Genomic DNA, 21,696 nt, shown 5'->3' on the forward strand with positions numbered 1-21,696 from the left:
TCTATTTGTTGAACAGGGGCCATAAGACACGTACCAACAGAACGCTCTGGGGGTTGGTGGAGAATGAGGGACAGCTTTGTGAAGGAGGTGACATTTGAGCTGTTGCCAGGAAGGATGGGGAAGTTTTTCACAGACAGCAGGGATTGGGGGAGGGCCTTTGCAGGTCCCAGGAAAGAGCAAATGGCAGGGATCCTCAGGGAGGACCCAGCACAGTATCACTGGGGAGAGCCTGAATGGGCCAATGTGACTAGCTGACTGTGGGGCAGTAAGAGCTGAGGCTGGAGGGAAAAGTTGAGACCAGAGCAGAGAGGATCTTGAACAAGAAGCTACAGAATTTTGCAGTGGACTGTCCCAGGAAATTTGCACGATAGGAACAGTTTCCTGTGGCATCATCCTATCCTGCTCACCTTGGCCTCCCTTGCCTCATTGGGAGCGGTGGGCTTCTTTTGATTGTTCTGTTTGTATGTGGTTGGGTTTGGAGGTTTTTCTGTGGTTTAGTTTGTTTTTTGGCCTTTCCCTTTTCCCTTACAGTTTTTCACAGCATATGGTCCTGATTATGTGCTGGAAATCACGCCAAGCTGCCGGCCAGACCGCAATGAGCCCCACCGAGTCCAGCAAATCCTCAACTACATCAAAGGTGAGCGCCCCTCCTCTAGTCCTGCCCTTTCCTCATTTCACCCAGCTTGTGGTGGCCCATCAGTTGAGTTGTGGCTTCCCCAAGTACCATTTGTCTTTTGGTGGCTCACCTTTACCCTGACTCAGAAGGGGGAACCTCTCCTTGGCCTGAGAGCTTATAGTTGGAATTCCACACTGGCCATTCCAGTTGCGATTGTCATTTGGTCAGCTAATGTCACCTTCGGGGAGAACAAAAGGTTTAGCTTGAGGCACCCCCAGTGGAAAACCAGCTCTAAAGTGTGCCCTGGAACTCTCTCTCTTTGAAAAGGGCAATAGTAAAACCCTCTTTCGGATGAGGAAAGTTCAGGTCAATTCAGACTTGGGCGGGGGGGGCTTGCAGACATTCGGTTCCAATGTGGTTCTTTGGTTCATTAGAGCCTTGAGTGACTGAGCCCGCAGTGCCTAGTCAGGGATTCTGATGCTCCTGCAAGTGGGATCCCCAGTCTCATTTCTAGCCCTGGGGATGAGGCTGCTGCGCTATCCTTCCCTTCCCTAAGTCTGGTCTATGATTATTCTGGGCTCTGGATGGAGAGAAAATGGCAGTCATCCTGTTATTGCCCTCTTGATCACACTGACCACTAGCTGTCTGGGAACACCGTCCTCAGCTTGGAAAAGCACCCCTGCTTCCAAACCCAGTTGCTGCTTCACAACTCAACTCACTTCATCTACCATTGTTTAAAAGTAGTTTTGATACCCACGTTCCTGTTTCATTGAATTAGTGTATATGCGTGCATATTTTTTTGGATCCTAATTATTTGCAGAGTTAAGAGGCCAAGGGCATCATAAGAATGAAAGCCCCATGTTTATTCATATAAACAACCAAGTTAGCACCAGTTCTCCGAACTTCAACTCCCTCACTGGAACAGAATCCAACATGAAAAGGGGGGCCCGTTCTGTGCCAGAGTTAGTTGGAGGGAACATGTTGTGTCCTGAGGGGTCTTTGCCGAGGGTTACATTAAGGCCCTATCCTCTAGTACAGCCCAGTCTGTGACAACAGCCCAGTCCACAGGTAGGGACTCTACATCCCAGGCTCCTTTGACCAGAGAGAAAATTTTCTAAGCTTATGAGTCATAGACCCATAAGGTTATGCTCATAGAAACACTTATTGGCTCTCTAAGGTATCCCACAGCCCTCAGCCTTCCCCTGCCCCTGTAGTTTGAAGCCACCTCCCTCTGGCCTCTCAGTGGCTCCCGACCTCAGAAGTCCTCCCTTCCTAACTGAATCCTCCTCCCTTCTCCAATCTTTAAGGCCTTGGAAAACATTCTATTCCTGACTTTTCTCCAGTCCTTCTCACTGCCCTACAGCCCTAATTAACACTAGGGCTCCCCACCCTAGTTTCCTCCTGCCCCTTGCAGGTCCTGGACAAACTTCTCTCACCTCTTTTCCTTCATCCTTGCCATTTTCCCCCCATCCAGGCTCTAAATCCTGGTAGAACACAGACAGCAATAGAAACAGAGAAACTAAACAAGCCTCTGCAGCTCCTTGCTCCTACCTATGTATATGTACAGATATCTGTATGCCCTCATGCTTTCCTGCACGCATACCCAGATCCGTAGCTCCAGAGAGTGGTGACATCTTGCTATTGGGGAAATGGAAATGACAAGCGAGAGAAGACATAAGGGAAGTAATTCAAAGGAAAGAGAACTAGGAGAGGTAAGAAACCCAAAAGAGGAACACGTTTTTAAAGGACTTGAGTCAGGGAAGGTAGAGCTCCGAGGTAGAGCGCGTGATTAGCATGCATGAGGTCCTGGGTTCAATGCCCAGCACCTTCGTTAAATAAATAAATTAATTAATTAAATAAATAAATAAATAAATAAATAAATAAATAAACAAATAAACAAATAAACAAACAAATAAACAAACAAACAAACAAACCTAATTACCCCCCAATTTTTTAAATAAATAAATAAGCAAGCAAATAAACCTAGTTACCCCCCAAAAATTTAAAAAATAAAATAAAGGACTTGAGATAAAAGCTGAGTTTGAGGTTGGTTAAAAAAATAGAAAATCTTAGAGGACGTGTAAGTTACATGGAAGTCAAGATTTTTTCAAATCTCATAACAGGTGAAAGCAATATTCTGATCACAACACCAGGAAATTAAACTGGGAGAAAGTGTATGGACCAGGAATCGGGTCCTCAAAAGCAGCTGGACAGATGCAAAATGGGAAGACATGGCTTTGCAGCATTTTGTCCACAAGAGACTTAGGGATTTTAGTCAGCATGTAGCTCAGTGTGAGTCATCAGGGCAAGGTGGCCATCCAGAGATGCTAATGCAGTATCGACCTCATGTTAAAAGAGCCCTAGACAAATAGGAGCAGATGCTCCAGGAGGTCAGTTGGGATGGAAAGGACTGGAGCCCAGGCTCCAAGAGGTCTGGTTGGAGGGGCTGGGCTTTTGAAGAAAAGAAGACCCAGGGGGATGTGGTCTCTACTTCATATCTCTGAGAGGCTGTCACAGAGCAGAAGCCATAGACAGTCTATGTGGTCACAGGGCACAGAGCTACGACCCACAGGTAGATGTTATTAAAAGGCAGATTTTCATTCAGTAGAAAGAAGAATGTTCTAACAATTAGAGGTGTCCAAAGTGGAACAGGCTTCCTAGAAGGGAATGAGGTCTCTGTCACTGGAGACATACAAATAGAGGCTAGACAGTCCCCAGGGGGTCGTATCGTAGAGGGTCTCCTGCCTTTGGACAAGGGTGACTGTACTAGGTTATTGTTAAGGTTCCTTCCAACCCCAAGATTCTAGGATGTACATTAAAATGAGAAAATAGAAAAACAATAAAAAGATGGTAAGAGTGCAGGGGTTGGTAGATGAGTCACAGTTGTTGTTGGGGGGAGGGGCGCGGGGGAGGTAATGCTGTGTATAGGAAAGAATTGATGAGGAGAAGAAAAGAGACTAAGTGGCTGAGAGTGGGTGGGGAGGAGACAGGGAGGGCGGACAGCCAGTAGAGCGGCTATAGAATACTAGGACTCTTCAGATTTTCCATTTAGCTGTCCCTTTCACATTGACAGTGTCTTGTGTTCTAGCCATGCAAATGAGCAGAGCTCAAAAGTCCAGAATCAAAAAGAAATCCAGTAAAACCTAGAATAAATGAGGCTAGAAAGAAGTCCAAATGTTGCTAAAAATGGCCAGACTAACCTGCTATACTGAGACCGTGCCCCTCCAGCCTGGTGACGCATGCTGCCATCAGATAGTGCGTTGCCATGACAATGGTCAGTGTGGAGAGGCTGCTGAATTTTCTGCATTCTGAAAGATTTTCCTGAACCTGCCTACAAGACTATCATTTTTTCTTGCATATAAAAACCTCAGCAAGGCTAGCCATTTCTCAGAGTGCCTACCTCCCCCTCCCCCACCCTACCCGACCCCACGAAAAGCAAAGGTGGTAGGAAAGAGGCGAGGATTATTTGGGGAGGTGGGATGACACTGAGGGAGTGGATGAATTGAGCTCCACTCTATGGGAGGGAGTTTCACCAGCATGTCTGAATCTATTTAGCCTTTGAGCTTGAGGGGTTTTTTTTCTCTTTTTCACTACATCCCTGAGAAGCACAAAAGATGGGATTTTTAACCTATGGGAGATCAAACCTGAGGAGGGTCATCTGACAGAGATGCTTTCCATACGCCACAGGATGACTAGAGGGGCAGGCAAATTTGGACCTCACCCTATCCCATCTGTACTGCCCAGTAGTCTTCCCAAGAGAGGGAAAAAAGACAAAAAGAAAACCAGGGAGAGTCTCTTCAAACTGTTAGCTTTATACAGAGAAGAGCTAAGTGTTGCTCTCACAAATGGCGCTTCTTGTGCCAACAAATCTTGAAGATGTGTCATCGTTCACAAGAAAGTATGGGCTAGAGAGTGGCTCGCTCAGCCTAGCTCATGGCCACTGCTGCTGCAGTCACCCTCGCCCCATCTTCACGTGCTTAAACTTGCTGGCCTTTCCCCTGGTTGACGTCCTCCACAGGAGCTGGCTCACAGTGAACCTTCCAGAGTTGGAACCGTGTTGATGTGATCAATCCCCAGAGGCGGCGAGTTCCCCGAGCCTGACTAGCTCGGCATGGGGAAACAGGGGTAGAGGTTTCTAATCCCTGGGACTGATGACATTTGAATCAAGTGAAAGTCTCTAGGGGGCCAAAAGCTTCAGGTTGCAGCCCTGGCCCGATCTGGGGCGTTGGGGAGGGTGAGTTGTTCATCTGTGAGTATGTGTTGTAACTGGAGGTTTCACTTGCTCTGAGTTCCCAAACTCTACCCCAAGTTTGCCTGGGATAGAAAAGGAAACAAACAAGACCAAGCAGTGAGAAGGAGGAGAAGGGAGCGGGGAGGACACAAGAGGGAAGAGCAGGCCTTGTGCACATCTGCACTCTCGGACCCTTAATGAAGGAGGCTTAGTCCAGCAGCCTCAACAGGGCAGGTTTGGGGAGATGGTCTGGCAAACCAATGAGGGTGTGGGGAGAGACAACACCGGAGAAACAATAAGAATGATAGCTACTCTTTATCTTACAGATGAGGAAACTCGGGCTCAGAGAGGATAAATGACTTGGCCAAGGTCACCTTTTTTTTTTAATGGAGGTACTGGGGACTGAACCCAGGACCTCATGAATGCTAAGCATGCACTCTACCGCTGAGCTGTACCCATCTGCCATAGGTCACCCTTATTCATTCACTCAACAAGTAATTACTAAGCACCTACTATGTGCCACACACTGTGCTCGTGGATGGTGGAACAGACATTTGAACCCAGATCCGTCTGAACTGAGGCTTTGGAGTCAGGCTGTTTGGACTTTCTCTTTGCAGTGTTGCCCTGTTGAATCTACTCATCATCCCCATCTTGCTTTTTCCAATCGCCCCCAGTAAACACATCCCACCTCATACTACACACACGGCTCCTTCCATGTGGCTGATCCAAAGCCCCTAAAACCTGAGATCTCCCTGGAAATGGGAGGAAGACAGCCATGGGCAGCACTTGAAATTCTGGCCCCTGACCTATGCCTTTTAGCCAGGCTCCCCCACACCCTGCCATACTGTAATTGAACCTTCCAGCTCCATTTTGAGCAGCATAGAGATGTAAAAGAGAAGGAAAGAAGGTGGAGGAAGCCAACCCAGCCGGCTCCTGCTGCCCGAAGTGTGCTGTGGTCACCAGCCCTGGTCTGCTGTTTACAGTTCCCCAGCCCCAAGCTGAGACCCTTTGTACATCTACCTGTAATATTCTCAGGAGGACCAGAGTGCTGAGTGTAAGCAGCACCTCCTCTGGCAGCCTGAAGTCTGGAATTGACATTCTTCTTGGGACTAGCAATTGGGCCATCAGGTCCAGGCATGTCTGAGGCCTTCCAGAGCCCCCAGCTTGAAGCAGGGCTCCTGCCTGGTGGGACTCTACACCATGGCAACTCGGCTTTCTTCCACATTTTCTCTTGCTTCCTGGGAAGCCCTGAGGATAAGTTGAAAGGCAGGGTTGGTCCCAAGACAGACTGACCATTTGCTTTAGGGCTTCTTGGAAGGAATTGGGAACAGGATTATGGAGGCTACCCTGAGCCAATTGGCATGACTTCAGGTAAGGATCTCGTTGATGTCCATCCCTGATCTCCCCTTGCCATCCCCTGTCCTTTCTCAATCCCTCTCCAGCCCACTGTGGTCCTTCCCAGGAGCCTTCCTGGCTTCATGAAAGGGTGTAAGAGTTAGAAAGTTTTGCTGTTGTTGTTGCTGTTGTTGCCATCATTGTGAAACAGAAAAAGTTGTACAAATATCATGCTGAAAATATTAGAAAGTCTAAAACAAAAATGAAGGCTAGGGGGGAGGGCGTAGCTTAATGGTAGAGCACATGCTTAGCATGCACGAAGTCCTGGGTTCAATCCCCAGTACCTCCGTTAAACAAACAAACAAACAAACAAACCTAATTACTCCCCCTGGAAAAAAACAACAAAAAATTTTATTTTAAATGAAGTCTGCTCCCCAAGGTTATAGTGTCTTTGATAATGGCTTTTAACAAACCATGGGAACCCTTGACAGGTTACTTTTGGAAACTGAATACCTACCTAATCCTAAATGGGAAGTTAGAACTCCCATTATTGAAAGCCTACTGTGTGGCACCACGCTGGATTCTCTCCATACATGATCTCATTTCATCCTCACACTTACCTCATGAGGTAGGAGACTAGTGCTCACAGGTGTAGTGTAACATGCCCAGAGTCACATAGCAAGTAAGCAGTGACATCAGGATTTGAATATAGTCCTGGAGCCCCTCCTCTCCTTGACACTATTACTCAGTCAAGTCTACTCATCATCCCCTGTCTGCTCTGTCCAATTGCCCCTAGTAAACCCTTTTCACCCTGCAATGTCTCACAAAGAGAGGTTCTGAAGCAGGTTAAATTTAAGAAGTAGCATTGTGTCTCCACTTGAAAGCCCAGCTAAATCAATCAATGATTTTTGGGGGGAGGAGCTTCCCATGCTCTTGGTGTCATGGGAGACAGAAGAGAAATTTAAGACATGATCCCTGCTTCTGAAAAACAGCTGAGAAGTCTAGACAACACTAACCCCCTTAGATCAGGACATAGTAAGGGCTGATGCAAAGTGGAAGAAGCAGAGGAGTTATGACTTTAGGGAGACTGCTTTCAGAAGGCTGGGGTGTGTTGAATAGATAGAATAGGGAAGCACTCATAAGCAAGGGAAACTTGGATAGGTGGGGGGCAGGGCAGATGGCAGGTTCCCTTAAGTTTCAAGCTGAGTAGCCCATGTCGGATACAGTAAAGTAGGAACCATTCTCTGTTCTGGAATTAGGACATGGCATGATGCAGTGATATTTGGATGGATCATGGTGGGATTCCAAGGGAGAGTCTGCCTGGACTAAAACAGTAGTGGTCAGATAACTCCTTATCCTATTCATCCTGTATGGCTGAGAGCTGTTAGGAAGAGAGTATCAACAGCACGTGGAGGTATGTCATTTATAGAGGATCAAAGAGGGAGGAAGAAGTAAAGATGACTCTGAGGTTTCCAGCCTGGATATCAACTGGGATGGAGAGCCATTGGGGGAAGGCGGGTAGTTTTACAGAAGCGTACACTAGATGTGTTCTGTTTCCATATGTTGAACTTAAGGTATGATACTATGTCTCAGTACATCTGCAGGGAATCAATTAAAAAGAAATTTTTAAAGGTAATTTGATGACAAGAGAAGAATGCTCATGATAACAATCTTAAGTGAAAAAAAACAGGATATGAGGGCTGAGGGTATAGCTCAATGGTAGTGTGTGCTTAGCATGCACAAGGTCCTGGGTTCAATCCCCAGTGCCTCCATTAAATAAATAAATAAATAAATAAATAAATAAATAAATAAATAAATACATACATACATACATACATACATACATACATACATACATACATACATACATAAACAAATAAATAAATAAAACTGATTACCTCCCCCCTCCAAAAAAAAAAAACTAAAGGAAAAAAAAATCAGGATATGAAATGATTTAACATCATATAGTCTTAATTTTGTAAATATGCATAATGTGTATGTGAGTGAGTGTGTGGATATGCATAGAAAACCCCTAGAAGGAATCTACCAAAAGTGCTAACAGTAGTTACCTTTGGTGGTAGGATTGGAACTATTGGTAATTTTTTACTTGTTCTTTGTTCTTTTTTGGTATTTTTCAAAATTTCTACCATGAACAGGTATTTCTTTTATAGTCAGAAAAAAGGAATACATGTTGGGTTGTTATGTTTTGTTTTTTAAAGACAAAAATGTTTTATCAGACCTTATGTCCCAATTTTTGGCTTACAAAATCTAGTCACTGCACCTGCACACAACTTGAAAAATAAGGGATTGGAGAGTGACTATTTTACATGTCTCAGGTGCTGTTTCCTTTCTTAGGTACCTCTAGTAATTCTAGGGTGCTTCCATTTGTCTTGAAAAGCAGGTCCTCCCTTGACTCACGATGTAAAGCCTCTTCAATCTAGTAGAAGGGAAGAAAATCCAGAATAGCTCCCTGGGACGACTTCTCTTTCCAAAATTCTCATTCACTCCAAGGCAACTGTCTCAGTCTTTCTGGGTTTTGTCTTCAGCTCCATTGATCTATGTGTCTATTCCTGTCTTGATTACTGTAGCTATATAATAAATCTTAAAATCAAGTAGAGTGATCTCTCTTTCCTCTTTTACAAAACTGTTTTAGCTATACTAGCTTACTTGCCTTTCCGTATAAACTTTTGAATAATCTTGTCTATATCTAGAAAAAAACCTTGATGTGATTTTGTTAGGTATTGTGTTAACCCTGTATATCAATTTGGAGAGAATTCCAATCCATGAATATGGTATGTCTCTATTTATTTACATCTTCTTTGATTTCTTTTACCAGCATTTTGTAATTTTCAGCATACAGATCCTGAACAGACTTTGTACCTAAGTTTTTCTTTTTTTGAGTTATTGTATTTTTTATTTTGGTTTCCATATGTTTGTTGTTAGTATATAGAAATACAATTTTTTGTGTATTGTGCTTAGATCCTGTGACCTTGCTAAACTCTCTAGATGTTTTCTTGTAGATTCCTTAGGATTTTCTACATAGATCACCATTCATCTGCAAATAGAGACAGTTTTATTTTTCCTTTCTGATCTATATGCTTTTTGTTTCCTTTTCTTGCCTTTTTGCAGTGGCTTAGACTTTCAGTATTATGTTGAAAAGAATGGTGAGAACAGACGTCCTTGCCTTGTTCCAGAACTTAGAGGGAAAACGTTCAGTCTTTCACCATTAAGTATGACAGTAGCTCTAGGTTTTGTAGATTTTCTTTACAAGTTGAGGAAGTACCCCTCTATATTCCTAGTTTTCTGAGAATTTTTGTCATGAATGGATGTTGAATTTTGTTAAATGCTGTTTCTGCATCAGTTGATACTAATACTGATATATATGCAATTTTTTCTTCTTTAGCCTTTTAATATGGTAGCTTACATTAATTGATTTTCAAATATTGAACCAGCTTTGTATATTTGGAAGAAATCCCACTTATTCATGGTATATAATTTATATTTTACAGTATAGGTATATATATGTATATGTATATGTATATGTATATGTATATGTATATATAGAGAAAGAGAAAGGGAGAGCTGAATTCTATTTGCTAATATTTTCTTGAAGATTCTGTACCTGTATTCATGACGGATATTAGTCTGTAATTTTCTTTTTGGTGCTGCCATCATTTGCTTTCAGTATCAGGGAAATGCTAGCCCTATAAAATAAGTTTGGAAGTGTTCCCTCCTATTTTCTGCAAGAGATAGTATAGAATTGATGTTAATTCTCCTTTTAATAGAATTCTCCAATGAGACCATCTGGGCCTGAAAATTTCTTTTTCAGGAAGTTTTTTAACTTCTAATTTGATACCATTGTGGTCAGAAAACATGTTCTGTACTATTTAAAATATTTTCAATTTGTTGTGGTTTGTTTTATGACCCAGTATATGGTGTCTCTTGGCATGTGTTCTGTGAGTGCTTAAAAAGAATGTGTATTCTACTGCGTTTGGTGGAGTTTTCTATCAATGTCAGTGAGAGCCTGTTGGTTGATAAAATTGTTGAGTTATTCTATATCCTTGCTCATTTTCTGTCTAGTTGTTCTATTATCAATGGCTGAGAGAGGGATGTTGAATTCTCCAACTCTAATTGTGGATCTATCTGTTTCTCCTTATAGCTCTTTCAGGTTTGGCTCCAGGTACCCTGAAGCTTTGTTGTTTGGTGCATACATTTAGGATTGCTATAACTTCTTGGTACACTGACCCTTTTACCATTATATAATGTCTTTCTCTGTCCATGGCGATTTTTTTTTGTTCTGAAATCTACTTTATCTGATATCAGTTTAGCTGCTCCTACTTTCTCTTCACTAATGTTTGGATGGCATATATTATTCTAGCCTTTTACTGTCAACCTACTTATATCGTATTTGAAGTAAGTTTCTTGTAGACAGCATATAGTGGATCATTTTTCTTAGCCACTCTGCCAATCTTTGTCTTTTAATTGGTGTATTTAGATCATTTACATTCAATGTAATTTTGATATGTTAGGGATTAAATATGCCATTTTATTTTGTTTTCTTTTCTTTTTGTTCCCTCTATTCCTTGTTTCTCTGTTTTCTTCTTCCACCCTTACTGCTGGTGACTTATACCTTTGTGCAAATTCCATTTTGATTCATCTGTAATGATTTTGATTGTATCTCTTTGTATAGGCTTTTTAGTGGCTGTTCTGGGTATATATTATACATAAGTAAATATCATAGTCTACTGATATTGACATTTTATCAGTTTGAAATAAGTGTAGAAACCTTACCTACCTTTAAGTCTTTTTCCCCTTCCCCATTTACAATCTAATGGCCTTAGATATTTCCTCTACATATATTTAGAACTACATCAGACAGTGTTATAATTTTTGCTTCAATCATCAAACATAACTTAGAAAACTCAAGAGGAGAGAAAAATCTATTATATGTACCCGTATTTTTACCCTTTCTATTGTTCTTTCATCCTTCTCGATGTTCCAAGATTTCTTCTTTCATTATTTCCTTTCCATTTCAAAAACTTCCTTTAGCTATTCTTTTCGGGTAGGTCTGGTGGCAACAAATTCTCTTAGTTTTCCTTCTTCTGAGAATATTTTTATTCCCCTTTCATTCCTGAAGGATATTGTCACTAGATGTAGAATTCTGGGTTGACATTTATTTTCTTTCAGCACCTGAAAAATGCTGCATCACCTCCTTCTGGTCTCCATGGTTTTTGATGAAAAAAGTGCTGTCATTTGAATTATCTTTCTCTTATGGATAAGCCTTTGTTTCTGTTTTGCTGCTTTCTAGATTTTCTTTTTCTTTAGTTTTCAGAGATTTGATTATGATTGATCTTGGTATGGTTCCTTTGAGTTTATCTAGTTTGGAATTCAATTAATCTGTAGGATTTTGTCTTTTGACAAATTTGAGAAATATTTAACCATTATTTCCTCAAATGCTTTTTCAGTCCCATCCTCTTTCTCTTCTTCCTCTGGGACTTTGGTGACATGAATGTTAGATCTTTTATCATAGTCCCACGTGGTCCCTGAGGTTCTGCTCATTTTTTAAACTATTTTTTGTCTTTTATTCAAATTAGGTAATTGCTATTAATCTATATATTCCAGTCTATCCAGGGAGGGGGATAAAAGTCAAGGTTCCCCATTCAGCTGTCGTTTATAGCCTGGGAGGAGGAGGGATGCTTCATTACCACTGGGCAGGAGTGGAAATTCAGGTTCCACACTAGAGCTCCACTGATACCACCCTGGCCAGGAATGGCAGTGGTACCTTGTTACCACTCCCCACATGGCCTCCACTGACACAGTGGTAGGTGGGCCTCCTTGCCATTAAGCAGGGATAGGAGTCCTGGTTTTCCATTGTGCCTCCTCTGATACCACCCTCATGGGGTAGAAGGGGAGCCTGGTTACTGCTGGGCTGATTTTTTTATTTTTCTGTTTCATTCATTCAACAAATATATATTTGGTATTAATATGTGCTAAGCACCACGCTAGGTGATAGAGATGTGAATAGGACAGGTGAAAGCGTTGGCCATCATGGAGCTCACATTCCAGTGGGGAAGATAGACAATAAGCAAATAAATAAATATTTAATGTTGGTTACTGATCAATTAGGGAAGGCTTCCATTTTAAATATAGTGGTCCATAAAGGCCTCCCTGAGGAAGTGACATTTGGGAATAGAGCTTAATGCACTAAGAGGAGGAGCTTTGCAAAAAATTGGGGTGAAGAACATTCTAGATGAAGGGAAGAGTGGGATCAAAAATTCCCAAGCTGGAATGGATTTGGTGTATTTAATGTACATGTGTTTGACTGCGTATTAGAGAGAAATATAACCATCACATCAAACACTTTGATTTCACAGATACCTTACTTAAGAGGAGGTTAAGTTTGTTTGTTTGTTCTTAAAGAGTGTAAGAGAGATTTCCACATAAGTGGTAGGTGAATATGGCAAAATTCTTGAGAATGTTGAAGTTTAGGAAACAAATCTATCCCTGAGATTGATAATGGTATTGGTCCCATTTAACATATGAGAGAATTTGGGGAGGTTGATTTGCTTGTAAGTCACACAGCAAATAAGTGTGGGAGCTGGGATTCCACCGCAGAAACTGAAGATCACACCCAAAGTTTAGAAGAGGAAATACAGAATTTTCCTTCTGCCTGGTGGAGCAGCTTTGTTATTGCAGACAACAAACTTTTGAAGAACAGTTGGAAGCCTCTAATGTGTTTAATTAAGCTTTTTTTTTTCTGTTTGCCCAGAGTTCATGCCTAAAGCAGTTCTATCACTTAGTCCCCTCCAGCCTTCAGCTCTAAAATAATCAAGGGGCAAAAGGGAGGTTGGAACTTATTAGAGAAAATAAGGTAAACCCCTCAGGGTTCTGGAATGCCTAACTGTTGACAATTCTCTCCATCTACCAGGAGGCCCTTTAACCAACTGAGATTCAGGTGCTGTCTTTAGCACGGCCGCCAAATTCAGCAGTGCTGAGGGGCGTTTTATGCCAGAATAAACAGGCCCAGCCTCCCTGGCCTTGCTGCCGAGGGACAGCCTTTGCAAGATTCTCACCACAAAGTTCCAGAGGAAACTCTGCAGACATCCCATCCCGTGGACTCCTCTGCTGGACCTGGACAGGGACATCCCCAAGCCACAGTCTGGCCACCAAAGAACTCTCAGTGTTTGAGAAAGACAGGCATCTTTAGAGGCTCCTGGTTTACCCACATCCTTCTGCCTCTTTGCAGCTCCAAGCATATTTTGGAGAGAGATTTCATAAAGATTTCTAAATTGAGTTAGAATTTCAAGTCTATTGTGACATGCAAATTAGTCCTGCTTGCCCGTTGGCAGCAATGCAGTTGAAGTGCCTAGAGATGGGCCATAAAATGAAAACATCAAAGTGATTAAATGTGCCCGAAGAGCATAATTGAGTGCATGAATAAGAGAAAATAAAACAAATTGATTTTCTCCAGTGCCAGAAAAACAGAATAATTGAGAACAAAATAATAGACTTTGAAGTAATCAAAGTGAGGAATGCGCCATAGTGACATAGAAACAGCCAGTTGTGGGAGAGATTTATTGTGTTTCTGTTATCATTTTTACAACTTTAATTTCATTAGCTAATAAATACAAATCAATTGAAAAATCAGTCAACCAGAGAGGAGGCAGTCCCCAGCCAAGATTTTTATTCACACCTCTAAAACAGGCTGAGGCGGTGATCCTTAATCTATTTTCATAGGCGCACATATCCCCCATGAGCTGGAAAACAGGTTCTGGGAGGCCTCTCTGCTTTGGAGGTGATGCTGTTCAGTTCCGCCACTTTCCACATACAGGTTTACCGATTCAACTTTCTAAAGGATCCCTTTTATACCCCGCCAAGATTTCCAACAGACAGAGTTGCCTGAGTACAGCCTCGTGGTTTACAAAGATGCCATTTCCTTGCCACTGACAGGCACCTATGGTCTTGCACGGGGTCATTGGGAATTCACGCGATGGTGGTGGCGGCAGTGGCGGCGGTGGCTGCGGTGACGGCTACAGCAGCTAGAACAGCAGGAGCACCTGCTGTTATCCAGTGCTGCTAAGCATGTATGTCTCACTGCTTCTGTGGTCATGTTCCCTACCCTTGCCCCTGCTCCCGCCCCCTTCAACCCACCCATACCCCCTGCTCCAGCCCCACCCCACCCCCACCCCCACCCGCCCACGCAAGTGACACTGAAATTTAATCTAAAACCAAGAGGGTCAAGCAAGAGTGTCCAGCCTGGCAACCATGATGCTGGGCAGGAGCAGGGCAGGGGAGCTAGGCCGGGTGACTTCTCACGTTGGCTAGAGCAATAGAGCACAGGGGACACCAAGTTATGCTGAGACTAGGTGCTTGCAGATCACAGCGCAAACATGAGACCACCGCGGCACTATTTTTATGGCTCCTCGCAGGAAAGAACCCCTCCACCCCACTCCTCAGCAGTTCACAGCTGGGCTATGTGGCCCTTCAGTTCAGGATCCGCAGTGTTGGCTGATGTGACTCGAATGGCCGGGGTTTTTTTGTTTTTTGTTTTGTTTCCTTTTATGGGCCCTTGAGCTACTCTGGGAGGCATTGGCACTTCCAGATGTTCACGACACACCCTGCCTTCGGGGCTCCACAATGAGAGGCCATGCCTCTGGCTCCAGTAAATGTCTCCCCGACATGGGGACTGTAAGCCAGAGTGTGCAGAAGGAGTTGGCAGTGCTGGGACTGGCACTTCTGGCTGGCTCAATCAGGATGGCATGGTTCATAGATTGTGCCTGCCAGGCAATTTGTCCTGGAGAATTTCTCTTCCAGGAAGCATCTAGAAGCTGAAAGGACTCTCTCTGACCTTCTGGTGGAGTCCAAAACCCAATCAGCATGTACCTTGAGGAGAACAGGGAATGTTAGCACTTCGCTCTTTTGTGCAAGAGAGTGAGAGTTTGTCTCCAGTTCCGGCCTAAAATCCCAGCTTCTTCCATTTCCCACTGGTGTTTGGGTGGAGCGAAATGGAGCAAATGGCTTTCCCAACTCTAAATCATTATACAGATGTAAGGCTGGATTATTCTTCCTGCCGCTGCTATTCCCATTATCCCGGATTTCCCGGCCCAGAATCTTTGTCTGAAAAAGAGATGTGGAGAAAGTTCAAGGACCAAAGAACCTGGAGCTGTGACTCCAAAACGGCCGGGAGGCATCGCCCAGCGCGGCAGATAGACTGCACGGAGGCCGAGCTCCACAAGCTGGCTGGCTGGCTGGCTGGCAGGCAAGCAGCCCACTCCTGTGATGTCACCTCTCCGGTTACGTGTGCCTGTCCCTCCACGTGGAGCCAGCAGATTTAGGCACAGGAGGGGAGAAAAAATGAATCATAGGCTATTTTAGAAATCGCTTCAATTCCATTTGAGACTGCCATAGCCCCTTACAAGTGAAGACCAGCGCACCCTAAACATCAGGGTAACATGCTTTAAGTGCTGATAGCCTCGAAATGCCGGAAGCCTGGTGGGATTAATTCATGGCCTCAGGTTCTAATTCAGATCAGAGGCAGACAAGTGGTCATTGGTGGTTATACTTAATTGTCATTGAAAGGCTTTCTGATGACAGGAGGGATCTACCTTCCAAGGCAAACGATACAGTTGACAATTAAGAGCTAAAAATTATATCAGCCGTCCATTTCAGCACATGCCCAAGGCCTCATAGAAATCCTTTGTTCTGCCATTGTTCCCAGGTAGAGAGCAAGACAGGCAAGCCGGGTAGTGATGGGGCAGCAGCTGGGGAACTTGTTCTAGCCCTAGATCACACTAGATGAGCCTCCTCTTCATCTTAAAATTATTCAGAGGCTCCTCATGGCCTCTAGGCTGAGACCATGGCCTTCTAGGCCCTTGATCCTCTGGCCTCTGACCATCTCCCCAGCCTCATTTCCACTCCGTCCCTGACCCTCATCCTGTGCTCTGGCCACAAAAACTTCACAGGTGCCTTTATACATCCTGCTCTGTTCCTGCCACCTGGAATATTCTCTCTCCTTTTGCCCTTCAAGATGCTGCCTCCTCCGTGAAACCTTCCATGCCCTTTGTATGCCCTCGGCACCCTATACAGACTGGTATTCTATGGCCTCGTTGCTATGGATTATGATGTGTTTGTCTCCATATAGGCCTTCCTTGCTGGATGTGCCCCAGATTGCATATGTGAGGGTGTATGTTCTCCTCTGTGTCTTGTGTCTTGTTCTCCTCTGTGGCTATAACACCCAGCATAGGGCCTAGCCTGTGGTAGACATTGAGAAGGGGTGCTCCATCCAAGATTCTCAGATACTAAAGGCTGGTGGCCACAGAGCAGCCCAGGCACCAGATGTCCAAAAGCAACCCCTTCAGTGATTTTTCCCCAACTGTGCCTTATGTACCTCTGCATGAGAGACAATTTGAGGTGATACCAAGACATTTTTTTCATTTGAATAGTTATATTTATTTTAATGTGTGTTTTAAAATGGACTAAGCACAACATTGTTATTGCTATCATTACTTAGGATAAAGGGGGCCAAAATAGGTATTAAAATTTGTAAAGTTGATAGAAAGAAGAATAGTTACTATTAATACAGATGTTAAGTAGATATGACAACATTCCATATAATGGAAGTGTGGGGAATGCTTTTCAACAGTCCTAAACTCACCTCTCTAACTCTGTGGTGCCACTCAGTCTTCATGGGTTCCGGGGTCACCCCCAGTGTTCCTCCAAACTGCTATGATGCTGACTGTCTTCAGAACTCATTTGCCACTTAACCTGGTGGCACTGAAGCTTTATTTCTTTTTTCTTAATGGAAGTACTAGGGATTGAACCCGGGACCTTGTGTATGCTAAGCATGCGCTCTACCACTGAGCTATATCCACCCCTCCAAAGCTCTTTCTGTAAGCATACATCAGCTCATTTCAACCACATTTATAAGAGTTCTAAGAGTAATGGCCAAGCTTTAAGCCTCTGTGGATGGATGGAATGGGAAAGTACTTTATCAGCTGCCCTGTAGCTCTACAGATGTTCCTGCCTTCAGTAAATATTGATGGATCGATTACTGAGCGCTGTTGAGGGGGCTGCCAACAGAGTGATGAACAAGACAGACACGTCCCTGCCCTCGTGGAGCTTGTGAGGGGAGACAGACGACAGTTAGCAAATAAACACACAAGATGTTTTCTGTGTGCGAAGTGCATTGAAGAAAATAGAAAAAAAAAACACAGGATGATGTAACAGAAAATGAGTGACTGGGGTGGCCACTTGGACTGGGTGTTCATGAGGCTCCTCAGAGGTGACTTTTGGGTGGAGACGTGAGTGATGAGAAGAGTCAGGCATGAAAACACAGCCATCCAGGTGGAGGAATAGCACGTGCAAAGAAGGGGGAGTCCTAACAGGGAAAAAGGACGCATGTGTTCCAGCAACACAAAGAAAGAAGCCCTGGGTGGCCAGAACAGAGTGGGTAAGGAGAACGGTGGCAGACAGGAGACAGGAGATGGGGCCAGACCCCACAGAACTCAGTAGCTAAGTAGTTTGGATTTTTTTTTAATTGAAGTATAGTTGATTTATAATGTTGTGTTAGTTTCTGGTGTACAGCATAGTGATTCAGTTATATGAATATATGTATTCTTTTTCATCATAAGTTATTATAAGATATTGAATGGGGGGAGGGTCTAGCGCAGTGATAGAGCGCATGCTTAGCAAGTACGAGGTAATGTATTCAAATCCCCAGTACTTTCATTAAAATAAGTAAATAAATAACCTGATTACCCCCAAAAATTAATTTAATTTTTTAAAAGATTTTGAATATAGTTCCCTGTGCTGTACAGTAGGACCTTATTTTTTATTGGATTTTATTCTAGGTGTGACTAGAAGCCATAGAGGGTTTTGAGCATAGGAGTAATGTGGTCTGACCCAAGTCTTACCAAAATACTGAGGCTGCTAGGTACTGACTGGTATATATATGAAATAGATAAACAAGTTTATACTGTATAGCACATGGAACTATATTCAATATCTTGTAGTAGCTTATGGTGAAAAAGAATATGAAAATGAATATGTGTGTATTCATGTATTACTGAAGCATTGTGCTGTACACCAGAAATTGACACATTGTAAACTGATTATACTTCAATAAAAAAATATTGTAATCAGATCATTAAAAAAAATACTGAGGCTGCTATATAGAGAATAGGTTATAGGGGACAAGGATGGAAGTAGGGAGACTAATGCTGAGGCCATGAGAGTTGTCCATGCAAGGACTGACAGTGGTTTGGAGTAAAGTTATAGCAGTGAAGGATGGAGGGATGTGGGTGGGTTTGGAATATATTGTGGAGGTAGAATTGACAGGACTTGCTAATGGATTGAAAGGGAAATTGTAAATGAAAGAGTAAATAGGATGACCCCTAGTCAATGTCATGAAGGAAAAAAAAAAGGGGGGGGGAACTGTCCTATACTTATGCTGTCCAACATGGTCACCCCTAGCCACATGTGGCCATTTAAATTTGTTATTAAAATTAAATTTAAAATTCAGTTCCTTATTTGCACTAGCCATATTTCAAGTGCTCAATAGTCACAATTGGTGTCTACCATATTGGGTAACATAGATATAGAACATTTCCATCACCCCAGAAAGTTCTATTAGACAACACTGCTCTACATTAAAAAGACTAAGGATTATAAGAATAAAAAGACAAGCCACAGACAGGGAGGAATATTTGCAAAACATGTATCCAATTAAGGACAGTTAGCCAAAATATACAAAGAACTCTTAAAACTCACCAATAAGAAAATAACCCAATCAAAAAATTGGCCAAAGATCTTAATAGACACCTCACCAAAGAAGCTACACAGATGGCAATTAAGTGTATGAAAATATGCTCATTATAATGTTACTAAGGAATTGCAAATTAAAACAATGAGTTCCACTACATACCTAGTAGAATAGCTAAAACCAAAACACTGACACCACCAAATGCTGGCAGGGATGTTGAGCAACAGGAATCCTCATTCATTGCTGGTAGGAATGCAAAATGGTACAGCCACTTTGGAAGACAGTTTGGCAGTTTCTTCCAAAGCTAAGCATAGTGGGGGGTTTTTTATTTTATTTATTTTTTTAAAATTTTTTAAACTTTTTTGGTGGGGAGGTAATTAAGTTTATTTATTTTTATTAATGGAGGTACTAGGTCTTGAACCCAGAACCTCATGCATGCTGAGCACACACTCTACCACTGAGCTATACCCTACCCCCTAAACATAGTTTTAACATACAGTCCAGCAGTTGTGCTCCTTGCTATTTACTCAAATAAGTTGAAGACTCATATCTACACAAAAATCTGCACATGAATGTTTATATCAGCTTTATTCATAATTGCCAAAATTTGGAATCCACCAAGATGTCATTCAGTAGGTGAATGGACAAATAAACTACGATACATCTAGACAATGGAATAGTGTTGAACACTAAAAAGAAACGAGCTATTAAACAACAAGATGTGGAGGAAACTTAACTGTGTATTGCTAAGTGAAGGAAGCCAGTGTGCAAAAGCTACATACTGTATCATTTTAATCATATAGTCTTCTGGAAAAGGCAAAACTATAGAGACCGTAAAAAGATCAGTGGTTGCTGGAGCTTTGGGAAAAGGGATTGAGGGATGAATAGGTGGAGCACAGGATTTTTAGGGCAGTGAAACTATTTTGTATGATACTGTAATGGTGGATACGAAGCACTATACACTTGTCAACACTAATAGAACTGTATGACAGCAAGAGTGAACCCTAATGTAAACTAAGGTCCTGGGTTCAATCCCCAGTACTTCCTCTAAGAATAAATAAATAAATATACCTAATTACCTCCCCCCACCAAAAAAATGTGAATTTCTGGGGGTCGGGGTATAGCTCAGTGGTAGAGCACATGCTTAGCATGCACAAGGTCCTGGGTTCAATCCCCAGTACCTGCATTAAAATAAATATGTAAATAAATAAACCTGATTACCTCCCCCCAAAACAAAAAAAAGTGTGAATTTCTGACTTGTCTGGAAAAATGGAAAGATCTGGTCACACTGGGCCACTTTCTTGCACACTGGCCAATGGCTGGAGCTGAGTAGCAGCTGCCCCCTTTGTGAGGAGGTACCTTCCTGTTTGCCACAGACCCAGAACCCACTGTTCCCTGTTGTATCTCCCGCTCTAGGCCGAGTGTGAGTTTCCATATATCATCTCGCTGACACCATTCTGGTTTTGTTTTCTTTGGTTAAGAAAAAAAGGAAATTCTTTCTTACATGCGTGTCATGTAGGAAAAAGAAAAGGATGAAGAGGGCCCCCTGTGTCTTGCCCCCAGTCTGTTTTACTCACATCCAAGACCTTCTTGGCCTCTATAGGCATTTGAGTTTGTCCCCTCTGATCTCTACTCTGTGTCTCCCCAGACCCCAGACCATGCTGGCCTTTAGAATTTTCTCAGGCTGCCACCCACTGCTGGAAAAGCTAGATGTGACGGGAAAACAATGGGCATTATTTCAGCTTACATTTTCATTGTTACCCATACTCAATCTTGCTCATCGTCAACTTTTGGTGGAAATTATTTCTGTTGTTTTCCTTAATTTCCTCCAAATGTAACTGGAGGGTGAGACAGAGCAGCGGAGGACAAAGCACCCACCTTTTCCTTTCTGTGAATGTATGTTGTTGGGACACGCGGATGTAGGATTTTGTCCATCCAGGCCCTCACTCGTTCATCAAGCTCTGGCTCTATTTACGGAGGGAAGGACCCTGGCTTCAGCACCAGGATCCGTTGTAGGTTTTCCTCGGCAGAGGCAACAATACAAGCAAAGGCCCACATGGAGATGGGAAAGTTTGTATGGGGTTTGTTTAAGCTAAGGTGCCTCCATTAAAAATAAATAAATAAATACATAAATAAATGAAAATAAACCTTTAAAAAAAACTAGTGATACCACCAAATGCTTAGAAGCTGACTCCTTCATATATTGCTGGTGGGAATGCAAAATGGTATGGCTACTCTGGAAAAGAGTTTGGCAGGCCCTTATAAGAGTATACATCCAACGACCATACAACCCAACAATTGCACTCTTGGACATTTATCCCCAAGAAATGAAAACTGTGTTCATACAAAAACTTGTACATGAATGTTCATAGCTGCTTTACGTGTAATACCCAAGAACAGCCCAGATGTCCTTCAGCAAATGAGTGATCAAACTGTGCCACATCCAGACCATGGAATGCTACTCAGCAACAAAAAGAAACTAACTTAACGCACGCGACAACTTGAATGCATTTTAAGGGCAGTGTGCTGAGTGAAAAAAAAAACATCAAAATGTTGTATTATGTATGATTCCATTTAAATAACATTCTTTTTTATTTTCATTTTGAAAATTATTTCCCTTTCTTCTTTTTTTTTTTGATGTGGTATATGGATCAAAGTCCATATTTTGTTTTATTTGGGTGTAATTAGGTTTATTTATTTATTTATTTTTAATGGAGGTACTGGGGATTGAACCCAGGGCCTTGTGCATGCTAA

General features: G+C 42.7%; 1 protein-coding gene across 3 annotated transcripts in view; it reads left to right on the top strand.

The window, feature by feature from the left end:
• Window positions 1-21,696, top strand: part of HDAC8 (histone deacetylase 8) — a 209,775-nt gene that overhangs the window by 184,462 nt on the left and 3,617 nt on the right. For 2 of the 3 annotated variants that reach the window (XM_074359782.1, XM_010973581.3), the window contains exon 10: window positions 532-637. The exons of the other annotated variant lie outside the window; for it this stretch is intronic. In XM_074359782.1, coding sequence (XP_074215883.1) covers window positions 532-637 — 106 coding nt within the window. The remainder of the gene's footprint in view (window positions 1-531; window positions 638-21,696) is intronic. 3 annotated transcript variants of the gene reach the window in all.

Source organism: Camelus bactrianus, chromosome X (genome assembly GCF_048773025.1).
Source record: "Camelus bactrianus isolate YW-2024 breed Bactrian camel chromosome X, ASM4877302v1, whole genome shotgun sequence".
In the NCBI taxonomy this organism is placed as follows: domain Eukaryota; kingdom Metazoa; phylum Chordata; class Mammalia; order Artiodactyla; family Camelidae; genus Camelus; species Camelus bactrianus.